Source organism: Nyctereutes procyonoides, unplaced genomic scaffold (genome assembly GCF_905146905.1).
Source record: "Nyctereutes procyonoides isolate TBG_1078 unplaced genomic scaffold, NYPRO_anot_genome, whole genome shotgun sequence".
Lineage (NCBI taxonomy): Eukaryota > Metazoa > Chordata > Mammalia > Carnivora > Canidae > Nyctereutes > Nyctereutes procyonoides.
In genome coordinates, this window is record NW_026575117.1 from 1,016,289 (window position 1) to 1,035,296 (window position 19,008).

The 19,008-nt window shown below is 40.3% G+C and overlaps 3 protein-coding genes across 3 annotated transcripts; all 3 read right to left on the reverse strand.

The window, feature by feature from the left end:
- Window positions 1-747: 747 nt before the first annotated feature.
- On the reverse strand, window positions 748-1,741 carry LOC129515134 (olfactory receptor 6K3-like). Its single transcript, XM_055333862.1, is given in 3 exon segments — window positions 748-995; window positions 998-1,339; window positions 1,342-1,741. Coding segments are annotated over 3 exon segments (945 nt in total). The 5' UTR covers window positions 1,697-1,741.
- A 1,814-nt stretch (window positions 1,742-3,555) lies between these two features.
- On the reverse strand, window positions 3,556-7,120 carry LOC129515136 (olfactory receptor 6K3-like). The gene is made up of 4 exons (XM_055333863.1): window positions 6,211-7,120; window positions 5,167-5,248; window positions 3,988-4,091; window positions 3,556-3,611 (listed from the first exon to the last, which is right to left on the reverse strand). The coding sequence occupies exons 1-4, from the start codon at window positions 7,118-7,120 to the stop codon at window positions 3,556-3,558; spliced, it is 1,152 nt and encodes a 383-aa protein (XP_055189838.1).
- A 10,937-nt stretch (window positions 7,121-18,057) lies between these two features.
- LOC129515137 (olfactory receptor 6K3-like) lies at window positions 18,058-19,008 on the reverse strand. The gene has a single exon (XM_055333864.1). The coding sequence runs from the start codon at window positions 19,006-19,008 to the stop codon at window positions 18,058-18,060; it is 951 nt and encodes a 316-aa protein (XP_055189839.1).

A 19,008-nucleotide genomic window follows, 5' to 3' on the forward strand; every position in this document is an offset into this window, starting at 1 on the left:
TTTTATAAAGATAATTATAATGGGCGTGCATAAATGATGATGGAAACTTAAGGCAATAGTATTGGATATAGCAAAAAGAGGAAAATTTTTAGAACTTTTGGTTAAGAAGTCAAATGAATTGTTTGTTATTTAAAACTGCCATTTGATGGATGAAAGACTTTTCTGCTAAAGGAAATAAAGATGCTTAGCCCTGGGAGGCAAGCAATGATGAAGATCCCTATCTGTGTGTATCTGTGTGCACTGAAGTGTTTTGGTGTAAATAATGTCCCGCAAAGGACTTTTCTTATGAACAAGTCTGGCAATAATTTAGTCTTACTAAATGTAGATGCCTATTATTCTAATGAAGAGCTAATTACACAACTAAAAATATAGTTTTCTTCCTTAACTATTATTTTCCCTTTTTTAAACAAGGCATCTGCTTCCCAACAAACCTAATCAGATCACTCATGATCTGCAATGAAATAGAAAACTTTCCTGAGGTGTAATACCTGAAGCACGCAGCCGGCTTCTGAAGTTTGTCTTTAGTTACAACTTTTCACAAGAAAGCAAGCAAGGCTTTCAACCCCATAATAAAACTCTTGACCATATAAACATCAGGTGTTATGGCTACGACAGATGCGTTTTCATAGCTATAAGGGAAAGTAATCAGGAGAACAGACGGAAAGTTCAGTGTGACAAAGAACTAGATATAGTTTCATTTTTTAATCTGTTAGAGAAACATTAAAACAGTGGAAGTGGAGCTGCTGCTCAGAATGAACTTCCAGACATGCTCGATGCTTTCTGAAGATAGAAGAGTTTTCTAATTGCATTCTTCATGTCCTTGTTTCTCAGACTATAAATGATGGGGTTGAAGAATGGAGCAAGGACAGTAAACATCAGTGCAATGGCTGTGTCCAAAGCTGGGGGGTAGGTGGCATTGAAACGCAAGTACATGAGGGACACACTGCCAAAGAAAATCAGGAAGACAGTGAGATGGCCCCCACAGGTAGAAAAGCCTTCTGCCGACCCTCAGCAGAGGGGATCCTCAGGATCACAGAGACGATTCTGATGTAGGATAGGGCAATGATTAGGATGGTGATGATGATGGCCACAGCGTGGATCACATCTTCAACCAGAATCACGGACGTGTCTGTACAGGCCAGCCTCAGCACTGGCACCAAGTCACAGAAGATCTGATGGATTTGGTTGGGCCCACAGAAGGGCAGTGTGGAAATCGTTACAATCTCAGGAAGTAGGATGAGGAAGCCAAAGATGCAGGAGCCTGCAGACAGCTGAGCACACAGCCGAAGGGTCATGATCATCTGGTAGCGGAGAGGGTTGCAGATGGCCACGTACCTGTGGCCATAGTGATCAGCAAGATCCCCTCTGAATTCCCAAGGGAATGGAAGAAGTACATCTGCAGGAGGCAGCCGGTCATGGAGATGGTCCTCTTCTCACTGACCAGGTTGGAGAGCATCTTGGGGATGGTGGCTGTGGTGTACCAGACCTCCAGGAAGGAGAAGGTGCTGATGAAGTTGTACATGGGGTTGTGGAGGCGGGCGTCCATCCTGACCGCAAAGAAGATCAATAGATTCCCAACGACAACAAAGGCGTAGATGAAGAGTAAGGGGAAGAAGTACAGGAGGCCACCATCCTGGAGCTGGGGGAAGCCAGTGAAGACAAATTCCGTCACTGCTGACAGGTTTGCACCCTCCATGTGCCCAGCAGAGCTCCCTGTGAATGCAGGAGAAGGCACATACCAGCTCACGGGGAGGAGGAGAAGAAAGGATGATGTACAGCTAAATAACTCCAATGCATAACAGGATAGAACTGGAAGTTTTTATTTTTTCCTGATGCCACATGCTTGTGCATATTGATTAATATTTGACATGTTTTCTAACTCCTTCAGAGGCACAATCACAGAAACAGGTGTCTCCAAGTGTTTTTGATAGTCCAGCTGTGTTCAGCTTCACCTGTAATACAACTATGGGAATTTTGTAAGTTATGCCCAATTACTATATTATGATCTAATAATTCAAAATATATGCGTATATAATAATGAATTTTAGAAGTAAGGGACAAGAATAAAAATAAACACAATAGAAATTGTATTATTTTTTCTTTCTACCCCAATGAACATTCTTGGATATTCTTCCTTGGAGCTTTCTATTCTAAGGGATTGGGATGTAGACCAGTAGTCTACACTGAAACCCCAATCGAGTCTCTTACTATCTACCCGTCTTTTGGCAAATTACCTAATCTTTTAGGCTCAAGTACTCATTTGCAGAATGAGATTACAATAGTACCTATCTAATAGGGAATCTATAGGATTAAGTAAATATATTCACAGGACTTAATCACTGCTTAACAGGCAGCTTCTTGGACAGGTGGTAAATTCCAACTCCCCACACCTTTCGTTCTCCTACAGCACGGCTGCGCGCTCACTCCCCCACTTCTGCACTGAAGCTCTTCCAACCAAGCTCAGCGTCACCCTGCCTGCCCACGTTAATGGAGACTCTGTTGTCCTCTGGCTCTGGACACAGTGCATCCCTTTACCTGAGGCTTTCCTCCTCCACTTCTATGATTCCATCCCTAAGAGTAAGGGGCATGAATAAAAATAAACAGAAGTTACATTACATATTCCCAATGGCTCTCAGAAGTGGTTTTGGTTTTGTCTTTTTCTTTTGGTTCACTTATTTTCATTCATTCTATCATCCTTACTCTTCTCTTCTCTCTCCCACTAACTGTTCTCCAAGTGCTCACTTCCTGCATCCACTCTGTTCTCAATAATTCTATTTGCTCCTGTGGTGATCTCATCCACTGAGAAGATCTCAATTACTACTACTTGCAGATGTTTTTCTCTAGCCAACTGTCTTTCATGAGCTCTAAGCCCACACATCTGACTCCGAACTTGCTCCGGCTTCTCCTCCTAGCATCCCCAGTACTGTTCCCCAGAGTGCCCTCATGCATACTGCTTTGCAGGATCACCATAGGTCCTGTGTGTATCATGTCCTCGGACTGTAGGATAGCCATTCCTCCTCTGCTTACAAAAAATAATGCTTAATACTGGTCATGTTTCTGCATGCTCCCCACCCCTTATAAACCCCCTGACTTAGCTTTTCTATGCCTTTAATTCCTCTCTTGGAAGATGGAGAAAATATTAATACTGGCACATAATGTTCAAAGAACGGGAGACCCTGTATAATAGCAATAACAGCATTCTAGAGTGTGGTGGGGTATCAAGTCACTTACTGCACAAGCAATGCCCAAAGCACTAGCTATACTTCCTACCTAATGCTCTAAAGAGGTAAGATTATTCCCACTTTACAGATGAAAAGACATGAGCACAGACAGATGAAACACTTGGCCCAGGGAATACCAGCTGAAGTCAGAACGTAAATCCATGCTCTGTAACCTCTAGTGATGCGTTTCAACCCAGACACTTGGCTGCCTCTACTGATTTGTGGGACATCCTTTCAATACCTTAAATAGTGTCAGGAATATAGTAAACACTCAAGAATGTTGGGCACTATGACCCTGGGGTTTCTGTCATGTATGTATCATGTTTGATAATGATTACCGATTACTTGTTTTGTCTTCTTTAAACAGGGTTCCTCCTTCAGGGCGGTAAACTAAAAGAGGGTTGGCATGCAAAAGATGGTTGGTGTGAAGTAAATTAACCTGGGGCCAAGCTACTGGGTGCAGTGATCATTTAGCCCACAAGACAGCCATGGACAGGGAACAAAGAAAATTAAGGACTGTTTGGAAAGGGAAGTATGACAATCCACTTTGAGTAAAAGAGTCCTAATCAAGTCTGGAAAAAATGACCTCTCAAAAGAGTATAAAAGAGTATCCGGCTTCACATACATGTGTACCCAGCACAGTCTCCCCCATATGTGCCTTTGCACCTTAGCAACATTTGAAGCTTTTGAATCTTCAGGTTATGATGTTCTTATTCTTACACATGGTGAGTGAATTCTTTCTCGAGACTTGGCCTTCTGCACTCACCTCTACCAAAGACCACAGGGACTCCTCTGTCTGTCTGGGTCTCTGCATCCTTGATATCCCTCCAGCCCTCCACAGGGGGACTTACAGCTACTTTCACAGATATCCTAGGGAATAGCAAGGAGGGAAGTGGGCGCCATAGGGGATTCCTGCCTTGCACCACAGTGGAAAGGATCACTTTCCCTCATGGGGTTAATTAGCAGAAAGATCCTCACCGTACTCTTCTCTCATTAGATTTTAGGATCAACGTATTTTTTTTCCTATTTGTACTTATCACTCCGAACATTGCAAACTACTTTCTCCAGCAAAGTGCTTATTGCCCCAAGTATGTGTGTCTACCAGGACGCCACACAAAGAGCACGTTTGTGGCAGTGTTGCTCTTCTTACATGGACACACGTGCGGAAAGTCTCAAAAGAAATGTACTGACACCAGAAAAACTTGAGAAAATATTTAACAGAAAATAAGATTTTCATAACAGTCATGTCATTGGGATTTTGTGCCAATACTGAAGTGTGAGGACAATGTCATTTTTTCTCATGCCACAAATGTATGTATCTATCTTACCCTAAAAAATTCACATTGGTCCTACTCACCTCTCCATTGAAAAAGTCTCACAGGATTTTTTCTGTACTCCATGTGCTCAATACACTGCTCTGTTGAAAACTCAAAGTATTTTTCTTCCTTCTCCTCCTATCCTTCTTCTTTTTCTCCTTCTCCGCTGTGTCTTCCTTCTTCTTCTTCTTCTTCTCTTCCTCCTCATCTCTTCGTCTTCCCCCTCTTCCTCTTTCTTCTTCTTCTTCTTCTTCTTCTTCTTCTTCTTCTTCTTCTTCTTCTTCTTCCTTCTTCTTCTTTCTTCTTCTTCTTCTTCTTCTTCTTCTTCTTCTTCTTCTTCTTCCTTCTTCTTCTTCTTTCTTCTTCTTCTTTCTTCTTCTTCTTCTTCTTCTTCTTCTTCTTCTTCTTCTTCTTCCTCCTCTTCTTCTCTTTTTCTTCATCTAGTTGTTTTTATCATGTAATCTTCTTGAAAATATGTATCAGACTTTGGATGGGAAGACATGCTTTCTTTCTCTCTTGAGTTTTGTCTAATATGTCTTCCTGTGACTTGGGGGCCTATTTTCCTTGTCTAACTTCTTATAATATTTTTTCTTGAAATTAAAAAATAGTAAGCCATGGGAATAAAAGACATAGCATAGGGAACATAGTCAATGGTGCTGTAATAGTGTTGCATGGTGACAGATGGTGGCAACATTTGTGGGGAGCACAGCATGATATACAAAGAAGTTGAACCACTATATTGTACGCCTGAAACTACTATAATATTGTGTATCAATTATACTCAAGCTAAAGAAGAATATCACATGAGGGGATCTGAAAAAAATTTTAATTGGCAAAATTGCATTTCCAATGATTTAACACAGTGTGGAAAAGTCTATTTCATTTTTAACGACTTTATTGAGATATAATTTGTATACAAAGAACATATTTAACGTGTACAGTGTGATGAGTATGAACATATACAAACACCATATACAATCACCATAGTGATGGTAATAGGTGTATCCAACGCCTCCCAGGGTTGCTTCATGTTTAAGGTAACAAATATGAACTTTAACCTCTTCAATAGATCTTACCACTATATTTTGCAATCTGTAGTTGTTACTAATGCCTTTGGAATAATAATAAGGATAATATAATTAATAATAATAATAATAATAATACTTATATAGTAACAATAAAATTAATGTTTACAAGATCTATTTTAATGATTTAAACATTATATTTCCTTTCTATTATCTATCCATCTATGCTAGTCAAAACAAAAAGTCCATGATATGTGAAATGTGTATAAATAAACATGTACATGGGGAGATGGGAATAAATAGAAACTATCAGTGTAACATTGAATTAGTTATATGTTAATTTTATGATTTAGTATGTCAGAGTAACATCTAAAGTGAGAGGTGCCTAAGAACTAGTATCAACTTGCAGATGCATTAAACACTTTCTGAAGGCAGAGAAGCTTCTTTTTTTAAAAGAAAAAAAAGATTATATCTACTTATTTGAGAGAGAGAGAGAACCCAAATGGGAGTAGAGGAGGGGCAAAAGGAGATGAAGAAACAGGCTTCTTGCCCAGCAGGGAGGCTCAATCCCAGGACCCTGAGATCATGACCTGAGCCAAAGTCAGACACTTAACCAACTAAGCCACCCAGGTGATCCAGGAAAGAGAAGCTTCTTAATAGCAATCTTCATATCCTTGTTTCTCAAGCTATAGATGATAGGGTTGAAAAAGGGAGCAAGAACGGCAAACATCACTGCAATGACTGTGTCCAAAGTTGGTGGGAAAGGGGCAGAGAAACGCAGGTACATGAGGGAGACACTGCCATAGAACATCAGAAAGACACCAAGATGAGATGCACAGGTAGAAAAGGCCTTCTGGCGGCCTTCAACAGAAGGGATCCTCAGGATCACAGTGATGATTCCGATATAAGAGAGAGCAATGATCAGTACAGCGATGATGATGGCCACAGCATGGATCACATCCTCAATCAGAATCATGGACGTGTCTGTACAGGCCAAGCGTAGCACAGGTTCAAAGTCACAGAATATCTGATGGATTTGGTTGGGCCCACAGAAAGGCAGTGTGGAAATCCATGCAATCTCTGGGAGTAACACAAGAAAGCCAAAGATGCAAGAGCCCGCAGAGAGTTGAGCACACAGCCGGGGGGTCATAATGGTTGGGTAGCGGAGAGGGTTGCAGATAGCAACGTACCTGTCAATGGCCATGGTGGTTAACAAAATCCCCTCTGAATTTCCAAGCGAATGGAAGAAGTACATCTGCAGGAGGCAGCCAGTCATGGAGATGGTCCTCTTCTCACTGACCAGGTTGGAGAGCATCTTGGGGATGGTGGCTGTGGTGTACCAGACCTCCAGGAAGGAGAAGGTGCTGATGAAATTGTACATGGGATTGTGGAGGTGGGCATCCATCCTGACTGCAAAAAATACAGTGAGATTCCCAACAATGATAAATGTGTAGATGATGAACAAAGGAATGAAGAGGAGAAGGCTACCATCTTCAAACTTGGGGAAGCCAGAGAAGAGAAACTCTGTCACCATAGAAGTTTGGTTAGCTCCTACCATGGTCTCAATGGCCTTATTTTTATGGGTAGAAAGACACAGCTCACTCCCTAGATGAAATATAAAGAGTTAGATCTCTTGGCTCATGAAAGAGTCAAAGAAAGAAATGCTTTAGGTAGATGATTTAACTCCATCACTGTTGGGTTAATTAAGCAGATATCCATTTAGTGTCCATTATGGGCCAAGCACAACTATAGGTTTATTGAATTCAGTAATGAAGAAAGTACTCTGTTTTCATGGAGCTTATATTCCAACAAAGAAGACAAATAGTAGTAAACAAGCTATTAATAATGTCACGTTTAAAAACTATACCAACTAAAATAAAGTAGGATATTAAGGATACTAATAATCATTGATTTTTATAAGAATTCTCCAAGTCATTTTGAATCCATACCAGATAAATTCTCTAATGTTTCCTGACTATGGATTAGACAATTACAATTTTTAGTTTCCTTTCTACATAGTTACTGTAAAGTTGTATTCTGCATTTTCTGGAAAATCCCCAGTTTTTAGTATTATGTTCCTTTTCCAGACCAGAGAAGAGTATGGTTAGAGAAGAAGGTAAGGTTTGTAGGCAAATCTATCAAGCCAAAGCTATGGTAGGAAACTATTCCCAGGATCAGAAAAGATAGAACTAGTGGAAACTGGTCAGCACAGAGGGAAGGGACATGTGAGAAACTGCACTTTAGTGGGTTCTGGAAGAACAAAGAAAGTCCGGTGGGTGAACTGGGAGTTCTCTCTTTAGAACCTAGTTCTTGAAATCTTTCAATCAGGCTTCTAAATGTCAGTGCATTAGAGATATTGGAAAGAAGCCAAGAATCTTAATGAAATAGCTAAGTGTCTCCACACAGATCATTTATACCTTGATGAAGACCATCAAGGAATGAGAAAGTGAAGGCCAAAATGTGAGAGTCCAACACAATTTGGGTCCCTTGAAAGTGACATGAAGCATGAAGAGGTCTCTAAAGGTAGTCCATGGAAACTCATCAGGTGCATCAGGATCTAGTCCCCTGACAGCTCAGAAACCTGATCTAACAGAGAAGAATCAGTTAAAGAGAAATGTTGAGAACACCAAGGAATCTGAAAGATAAGTTCTCTTTGGAAATAATGTAGAGCCATGTAAAAATGAGCTCCTCATATGATTAAATTAGATCACTTGATTATGCTTTATGCCAATATTCCCTGGAAAACACAGTCAAATATTTCCCCTGAGCTTATTCTATTAGAAAATTACTTATAAGCAGAATTGATGTAAAGTCTATAACTTTATTGAAGAATGGCATTTGAAATTCCAAGTTAACATGAGACATTTAAAATATAAATGGAGACAAAGAAAAATATTTGACTCATTCTGAGATTTTTCAGAGATCTCATTACAAAACTGAATATATATCTTGAGAAAGTCCTTTTAAGAACTGCTTTATATAGACTAAATTTTGTAAACAGCAGTTCATCAGCTTCTAGCAAAACAAGTGCCCAAAAAGTATTAAGAAATATTGATTATTACATGTATACATGTAAACCCTTCAGGTTTTCATAGAATAAGATTATTGTAAATGTCATTATACAGATATCAATTGTCATTAATTTTTCTGCTGGCTATAGGACATTTGTTTCATGAATATGCATATAAATGAATGTATACACTATACGTTATATATAATACAGAGATTCATTCAATGCAATCTCAATTAATATCCAGGTAGGGGTTTTTTAATAGATATTAAGAAGCTAGTTCTAAAATAAATATATTAAAAGATAATGGACTAGGCAAAGCATCTTGAAAAAAGAGAACAGATTTGGAGGATAGAACTGCTGATATACATTCCCAGATTCACTGTAACGCTAAAAAAAGTCAAGACACATTGATCAATAGAGCCAAGTAGAGTACAAAAATAGACACTCGTATATACGGCCAAGCAATTCAACAGAGAGAAAACAGTATTTTTGGCAAATGACACCAGGAAAACTGGAAACAAATGTGTTTTTAAAAAATCTTGTATCATACATGAGAATTCACACAAAATGGATCATAGACCTAAATGTAAAACCAAAACGATAAAAGATCTCCCAGGAAATAGAAAACATCTTCATGACCTTCAGTTCAACAAAAATGTATATGCTATGGCATCAAAAGCACAGTATGTAAAAGAAAAAACTGCTAAATTGAACTTCACCGATTTTGATTGCTCTGCAAATTTCACTGTTAAGAGAATGAAAAGAGAAGCGATTCTGGGAGAAAATGTTTGTGATTGCGTATCCAGTAAAAGATACCTCCAGAATACACGCAAACTCAAAAACCATGATAAGGTACATCAGCATAATGCATCTATGAGAACAATCACATTTTTTTTTTTTTACAAAACAGCTGGCGATGCCAAGTGCTCGTGAGAATATGCAGCAACTTGATGTTTCCTATAGTGCTGGCGGGCATATTTACCCAAAAGAAGTGAAAGTGTATATCACTAAATTCTACACCTGAAATCAATTTTACCATATACATTCCTAAGTAGAATTTAAATAAAAACTTGGGGGAAAAAATGAAAGTTTATGATCACACCAAAACCTGTAAACAAATATTTATAGTGGTGGCTTTATTTATAAAACTGTAAACAGCCCAAATGGCCACCAGCTGGTAAATGGATCCATGAACTTGGTACATCCATGTAACGAACTATCACTCAATAGTGAAAGTGAACAGTATACACAGAAGGCGGGTTAATCTCAAATGCATTGTGTTAAGAGAAAGAAGCCAAAGGCTACATGGTGTAAGATTCCATTTATAGGACAGTTGTGGACGGAATGTTTTTACTTCCTGCTGCTCACATCCCCACGTTGAAACCTTACCTCCCAATATGATGGCTCTAGGAGATGGGGCTTTGGGGAGCTGAGCTGATAAGAATTAGATGAGCTCATGGGTGGCATTAGTACCCTTCTAAGAGTCTGGAGAGAACTTGCTCCTCTCTGTCATCTGCCACATGGGGATACAGAGAGAAGCAGTCATCTACAAACCACACACCAAGTCTTCCTGACCTGGACCTCAGGCTCCCAGGCTGCAAAAGTGCCAGATATAAATGTATGTTGTTTAAGCCACTCTGTCCATCATAATTCTCTTCTAGCAGACTGAGTGAACGAAGATAGAAACCCATACCAAGAAGTAAGGGTACTACTCTAATGAATACCTAAAAATGTGGAAGCAGCCTTGGAACTGGGCAATAGGCAGAGGCTGGAAGAGTTTAAGAGAAAGCATTTTGTGTCTAAGAAATGCTCAGTCCCAGGTGGATGGAATGTTGTAGTGACTCACATCTGTAGGACGATCATCAATAGTAATTTTGGCTCATCACTCTACGCTCGCCAAACCCAACACCAAGGAGATCAGGAGAGCGGAGCTGGCCTGAGGAAGCCCTTTGGAAAAGACTTGCCCTTCTTGGTCTTCTGGACCCTGTAAAGCTTAGAACAGGTGAGTGGAGGTGCTTGGAGAAACCCAGGAAAGGATGAGGACCAGGAATGTTAGGCTGGGCCAAGACCCAAGGGGCTGGAATCAGCTTGTGGTTGAGAAAGGGAAGACATTTAAGTTTATGCAAAAGTTTTTGAATAAAGGACTTAAGAGTCCAAGGCATAGGAATAAAATAATAAGGGAACAGACTATCTCTCCTATCTACCCTCCACCTCTAAAATATATACACACTAAGGAGTCTGGCTGAAAACCTCTATGATTTTCAGACTGATTGCAGGAGATTTCAATGGCTTTCCCTGGCAGGTCCCCCAGAAAAGTTGCCCCCTACCCCCCAGCACCTGGTTGCAGCTCATGTCCTGCAGCCTCTAAAAGAGTTGCAGCAAGGACTAGGGCTCTTCTGGCCTCTCCTGCCCTTTGCATGTCTCCAGTCACCCCAGCAAATGCACGCCTACATTGTTAGTTGCAGCCTTGGGCCAAAGTCCTCTTCTGAGGCTACTTTAGGGGATGAGGGAGAGAAACCCTGGTGTCATTTCTCCCTGCTCTAACTTTGTCCACTCTGTATCCTCCTCTCTATCTCAGGGTCCATGAAACTGCTGGAGACTTTGGTTCAGGGGTCCTTTGACAGTGAAATGACCCTCACGTCTGCACTGTTGCATCTGACCCTTGATCAGGGCTATTTCTCAGGGGATATGATGTGGGGGAGGGACAGGGGCTTTCTCTGCTTTCAGCCTTTTGCTCAGACTATCATAGTAAGTGATTCTCACAGTACGTGTTCGAAAGCTTCGTGGTTACATTTATTTTGGCTCAGGGTTGTTTTAATCCGCTACTCTGACATGTGGTAATTCAATTCTCTCTTAACTCAGCTGAACCCCTGACACACACAAGGAGATTCAGGGAAGGGGCAGAGCAGGTTCGTACTATCTCCATTTGCAAATCAGTGTAAAGATGTCTGCATCTTTTGGGGTATTTCAAACCCCAAAGCAGTCGGAGTTACTGTCTTACTGTGATTCTGGCATCTCTACTTATTTCCCCTAAGTGAGTGCTGTTAATCTTTTTAATAGAATCTGGGTGCTTATGTTTTAGCAAAATTGGTGTTATACTTTACAGAAATTAATGTGCCAATTCGAAGTTTATCCATTGGAGACTGGAAGGAGAGAAATGAGCTGACCCAGTCCCACCAGGAGAAAGGACGGTGAATATAAAAATTAGCCCCGGCAAGGGGTATAGACTGTGTTTAATTGGACCAATTGGATTCCAATTCCTTGGAATAAGATTTTCAGGAATCAGCTCCTTAGACGTATAGATGTATCTGACCCCTTTATTCATGATCTTATTTGGTTTATATTCACATGACTGGGAGCAGAGATCGGTATGTAAAGTGGTGTCCTCGTGGATCAGAATTAATTTAGAAAAATCCTGAGGCTGTGAAATCAGAGGACCAATATCATTGCTAGGGTACAAGTCTTATTATTCCATTATCACAGCACAGACAAAACAGAGCATCATCACTCATTTTTAATCCTACAAGTGTATCTCCTCTTCCAAGACTAATTCTACGCAGCCATTCATGGAATCTAGAACATGTCCCTAAATACTGTGATTTAAGTCAATAGAAGGAGCACAATGTCCTTTTCTTCTACCCAGTAGGCAATTCACGTTCACCTTAACTCAGGGCAAGCCTGCACCTTGGACACACACTCTTCTCCTCTTACCTCCAGCAGAGACGAAGGGGATCCTTTCCTGGGTTTACGTGGCTGAAGTCCCTCCAATTCATCCGGTGGACCACTGAGTGTTTCTAAAGCCTTCTTGGGTAGATTTCTCTACTGGAGATTTCCCTGATGACCAGAGAAAAACATCAGTTCCATTTCCCCACAGATTAATTAGTGGGACCTCTTCTTCTGATCTTCCCTCGTTAGTTCTCCTTAGTGAGAACAACTCCAAAAGTCCTTTAAAAGTATGAGTCTCCTTTGGCATTTGCTCAGAATAAATAGATTATGTGAATACATATTTTTTCCTGTTTTATTGAAAAAAAAGTTGACATTCATCACTGTATAAGTTTAAGACATACAGCGTGATGGTTTGATTTGCATCTATTATGAAATGATTACAATAGGTTCAGTTAGGACCCACCTTCCCATGTAGATATAATGCAAAGAAGGAAAAAGGAAAAAATGTTCTCCTTGTGACAAGAAGTCTTAGTATTTTCTCTTTCCTATATACAACAGTGTCAGCTCTGATCGTCATGTTCTGCGTTACATCCCAAGGACTTATTTAGATTATAATTGGAAGTTTATACCATTTGACCACCTTCCTTCAGGTTCCCCTCTTCTCTCCAACACTTCTACCAGAGCCAGATCTCTTTCTATGAGTTTTTTTTTTAAGATTCCACATATAAGTGAAATTATATAGTATTTGTCTTTCTCTGATGTATTTCACTTAGCATAATGCCCTCAAGGTCCATCCATGTTGTGACAAATGGTAGATTTCCTCTTTTCATGATTGAGTAATATTCTACTAGATATATAGATCTATAGCTAGAATATATGTAGATCTATAATGGAAGATTACATATATATCTAGCAGAATATTTTTTGTGATATATATATATATGAATGAATAGGGAATGAATAGGGAATATATATGAATGAATAGGGAAAATGTGATATATATATCACATTGATGGACACTTAGGTTGTTTCCATGTGTTGATGCTTGTAAATAATGTTACTGTGAACATGGGAGCTGTGACTGTGAGAATGCAGATATCTTTTTGAGTTGGCACTTTCATTTTCTTTTTAATTTTTTGAGGAGACTCCCTACTGTTTTGCACAGTGGCTGCACCAATTTACATTCCCACCAACAGGGCACAAGGGTTCTCTTTTCTCCACATCCTCGCTAACACTTATTATCCCTTGTCTTTTTGATAATGAACATTCTAACAGGTGTGACGTGATATCTCATTGTGATTTTAATTTGCATTCTCATAATGGCTAGTGATATTGAGTACCTTTTTATGTACCTGGTGGCCTTCCACTTATCTTCCTTGGAGAAATATCTATTTAGGTACTTTACTCATTTAATTGCATTTTTGCTCTTCAGTTGGATGAGTTCTTTATATATCTTGGATATTAACATCTTATCAGATATATAGTTTGCAATTTTCTTCCCATTCCATAGGTTGTCTTTTCATTTTGTTGATGGTTTCTTTTGATGGTTTTGCCCCCCTCTCCCCCAACACAGGTTCTCTTTCCCTACTAGAGGAACCCAAGGCTCAAGGAAAGCCTCCCCACATGCTGGCCTAGGGGAAGGGTAATGGGTCAACTTATAGCCACTTCTTTTCTCCTTCTACTGCAGTCTGTCATGGTCTCTATGGTGGAGGGGTGCTTCAGTATCATCCTTGAGTTCTGGGGTTCTCTCAGTGGTGACTTATTTTTGAATAGTTGTTATTTGTTCCTATGTGGAGGAGCAAAGTCAAGCACAGCCTATGTCATCGTCTTGGTGATGTCGCTCCAGAATACACATTTTAATGAAGAATTGCTTTCAACTGGATTAAGGATTTTTTTCTTCTCTACTCTCTGAAAGGATGGTGGCATTTTTCAAGGTGTGTTGAGTTTCCCTGGCACATGGTTTCCATTGCAATAACATTGTTGACTACCTAAGAGGCAGTGCTATGAGAGGTTTGTTTTCCTTGCTGAAGATACTCCTTTACCACCATTTCCAAATATAGACCATTACCCTACTCTTTGAGTCCATATATGTGATTAGTTCCACTGGTTCCATTGAAGATTTCAGCACAATGTGAGGATATCAATAATCTCTATGTTGCAAAGGAATATAAAACTCTCCCCTGTATCCATGCCCCTCACAAAGTGATTTGGCAACTCTTACCATCAAGAGGTGGAGTCTCTTTCCCTCCTCTGAGTCCCTCTTATGATGTGATTTAGCCACCTAATGCAGTGGAACACATCGTGTGCCAGTTCTGAAGCTAGCGCTCAAAAAGCCCTACATACTTAACCAGTCTCCGTAGCCCCCATTCTCAGAGTAAAAGAGGAAAATATAAATCCTTACGGTGGCCTTCAAGGCCCTATAGGATCCATCTCCTGCACTTCTCTGCACTCACTGCAGTGGTCTACCTCCACTTCCACTCCACTTCAACCACAGTGGCCTCCTTGAGTCCTTGAACAGGCCAGGGTTTGCACACCTGGAGGCTCTCTCACAAGCTTCTCCTGCTGCCTGGATTATTCTCCCTCCACATATCCATACAACTAACTCCTAGTCCAAATCCTTGTCTAAATGTGACCTTCTACTAAATGACGTCCAACACGACCACACTACCTAAATTATGATCTCCTTATGCACACCAGACCCTCTTATCTTGCAACATTTTCTTTTATTTCCCACAGAATACAGTTTCATACAACTTATCAGGTTTTTTTTGGTTTATTACTAATATATATTTTAAAATATCTCCTCTCACTACAGTGTTAGTTACATAAAGGCAGGAAATTTTTCTCAATTGTATCCCAAGCACCTGAAACAGCATTTGGCATAGCAGTCTTGGAAAATATTTGTCTCAGAAATGGGTCACATAATAATTTCTGTAATGGGTTAGCATCTTTTAAACTCAGCAAGATTTTAGAGCTAACTGTAGAAATAGGTATTAGAATAAAAACCTACTATTCATATTTTGCACTAATTTATATATATATATTATTTTATGTATTTGTGTTAAGACAGTTTGACCTATTAGAATACCAAACCTAACTTGTAATTTTAATTTTAAATTTGTAAGAGAGCAAGTAATTTATACTTTAAAAAAATCAACATTATTGAGGTAAAATTTATAGTAATAAAATTCAAAATATTAGGCTTGCTATTTAAAATTGAAATCTTACCCCATTTATATACTGCATCTTCTTTATCCATTCATCTTTCAATGGACACCAAGGCTCCTATATATATACAATGGGATATTCCTCAGCCATTAGAAACGACAAATACCCACCATTTGCTTCAACGTGGATGGAACTGGACGGTATTATGCTGAGTGAATAAATCAATCAGAGAAGGACAGTCATCATATGGTCTCATTCATTCGGGGAATATAAGAAATAGTGAAAGGGAATAGAGGGGAAAGGAGAGAAAATGAGTGGGAAATATCAGAAATGGTGACAAAAACACGAGAGACTCCTAACTCTGGGAAACGAACAAGGGGAGGGGAAGGGAAGGTGGGCGGGGGGACGAGGTGACTGGGTGACGGGCACTGAGGGGGGCACTTGATGGGATGAGCACTGGGTGTTATACTTTATGTTGGCAAGTCGAACTCCAATAAAAAAAAAACAAAAAAGAAAAGAACTCAAAGAAAGAAAGAAAGAAGAAAGAAAGAAAGAAAGAAAGAAAGAAAGAAAGAAAGAAAGAAAGAAAGAAATCTTACCATGTTTATCACAGATGGAAACATTTCAAAGAATTTAGGACTAGCCATATTTATAATTTTTTTCATATTATAAAGGTTGTTTTTGAAACCTGTGGAGGCGTTGTTAATTAAGTCAGAAAATTGTGGAGCTCAAAAAAATACTGTATACCATATTTAAATGTCGTTTAAAAGGATTTATTTGCCAAGTTTATAAATCAGAGCAAATATTTTTTTAAGATTTTATTTATTTATTTATTCATAGACACACACAGAGAGAGGCAGAGACACAGGTAGAGGGAGAAGCAGGCTCCATGCAGGAAGCCCCATATGGGACTCGATCCTGAGTCTCCAGGATCACACCCCAGGCTGCAGGCGGCGCCAAACCACTGTGCCACCAGGGCTGCCCTCAGAGCAAATATTTATCAAACATCTCTAATAGCAAATGATTAAATCTATTAGATTTATAAATAGAATACTAAGGTTTCTAAGCAGGAACTCTAATATCAACTAGATTCCTTAATGTTTACCTTAAGTAAATTTAGTTTGATTTTATAACCAAACTTCTGTATAACTTTCTTAGCACAGAATTTTTTTTCTTGAGTTTCTAAAAGCTCACAAAAATATGAGAGGGGATTTGCATTTCCAGGAGTAAGGGGATAAAAGATGCCCCTGGGGCCCCCAGGACCCAGCCAGCTCTCCTTCCACGTCAGCTCTCCCAAATGGGTCCAAGAATTCATCCAGCGGCAAGGTTGGAGCTGACCGAGACTTGTTTCTCGTGCCCTATCCTACTGACTTCTGTTCTTGACACCTTTCCCGTCTTTCCCCACCTTCTGGTTCGCTTCTTCTCTTTATGAAACCACTGACAATTGCCCTGTGTCCTTGATTTGCTTCCCACAGGAGCTGAGCCAACACTTCTTTTTCCCAGAGACATTTCACCCAGCCCCTAAAACTACTGGTGCAGTTTGGGAGGAAGGCAGAGACCTTTATCCCGGTGGATAGCATGTGTGTGAGCTTTTTGAGTAGGTTCCAAGGCAGAGAAGGAGGCAGGGAGAAACAATCCAGGGCAGAAAAGCAGTAAGAACAAAGACACCAAGGTGAGGTGGATATGACATTTTATTAAAACCTAACACAACATGGAGTATTTTAATATAGTGACGTCAATTTAAAAAATGAACACATATACACCCTTACATAATTCATATATTTCCTGTTTTGGTCTCAAGCCTAAAAAGCTCATCTATTTAATCTTCAAAGTTCCAAGAATGTCTGCTCTGGAATTTTTAAGGCAATGGGAAACATAACCACAAAGGAGCTGATGAGAACAGGATGACATGGATGTTGTGAAGCCAGTGGCTCTATGTGCTGCATTGTCACTGTCATGTGTCAGACCACAACCCAGGGAAGGTGAAGGCCTCTGGGATGAATGTTAGGAACTAGGGTTTCTCATGCAGGCCAAATCCATCTCACTGCTGCACATCTTGTTAATTCTTAATTTTTTAATTTTTATTAGATTTTATTTATTTATTCATGAGACACGCAGAGAGAGGCAGAGACACAGGCAGAGGGAGAAGCAGGCTCCATGCAAGGAGGCCAACATGGGACTCGATCCCGGGTCTCCAGGATCACACCCTGGGCCCAAGGTGGTGCTAAACTGCTGAGCCACCCACGGATCCCCTCTTGTTAATTTTTTAAACTGAAAAAAAAGAAAAACACCCTGATGTAAGACTATTGTGAATATAGAATAAAAGAGCAGGAAAGGAGAGTTTTCAAATGTGTAAGAAATAAATATGATTATTATTCAGCCTCATATTCTCCTTTGATTTGAAGAAGATAATACCACGCTATGTAGAGCTCCAAAGTGGAAAAATATCCCATTATAATCTGTAAATGATGTAACGATGGGTGAATCACAGAAGACCTCCTCTCTTGGATCAAATAATAGTTCCTAGTTTAGAAAGCTGGAAAAAAAATGCCCAAACAGCAACATGAAAAGTGTACGTGGTAATTTTAGAAACTGATTAGTTAGCATTTTAAATGGAAGGAGATATTTGAACAGATGCCTGTGAACTCTCATTGGCTACCAGAGACATTGAACATTGATCGGAAACAGAGAACTTTCCTGATGGCATCTTTCATGTCTTTGTTCCTCAGGCTATAAATTATCGGGTTGAAAAGCGGGGCAAGGACAGCAAACATCAGTGCAATGGCCTTGTCCAGTAGAGGTGGGAACGTGACAGAGAAGCGCAGGTACATGAGGGCCACGCTGCCAAAAAACAGCAAGAAAATAGTAATGTGGGCCGCACAAGTGGAGAACGCCTTCTGACGGCTCGCCCCTGAGGGAATCCTCAGGATCACTGTGATGATTCTTAAATACGAAAGGCTGATGACAGTCATAGAAGTCAGGATGGAAATGGCATGGATCACGTCTTCAACCAGAATCATGGACGTGTCTGTACAGGCCAAGCGCAGCACGGGTTCAAAGTCACAGAAGAGTTGATGGATTTGGTTGGGGCCACAAAAGGGAAGAGTAGAAATCCACACAATCTCTGGCAGCAGCATAAGGAAGCCAAAGATGCAAGACCCGGTGGAAAGCTGAACACATAGCCGAGAGGTCATAATGATTGCATAGCGGAGGGGGTTGCAGATGGCAATGTACCTGTCGATGGCCATCACCGTGAGGACTAGGGCTTCTGTGACCCCAAGCGAGTGGAAGAAATACATCTGCAGGAGGCAGCCAATGAAAGAGATGGTCTTCTTCTCACTGATGAGGTTGGAGAGCATCTTGGGGATGGTGGCTGTGGTGTACCAGACCTCCAGGAAGGAGAAGGCACTGATGAGATTGTACATGGGGTTGTGGAGGCGGGCGTCCAGCCAGACAGCAGAGAAGATGGTGAAGTTTCCCACAATAATGAACACATAAATAAAGAGCAGAGGAGTGAAGAGTAAGAGGCTGCCATTCCCAAACGGAGGGAAATCGGAGAAATAGAACTCGGCCACCCCTGTCTGATTCTCCGGATCCAT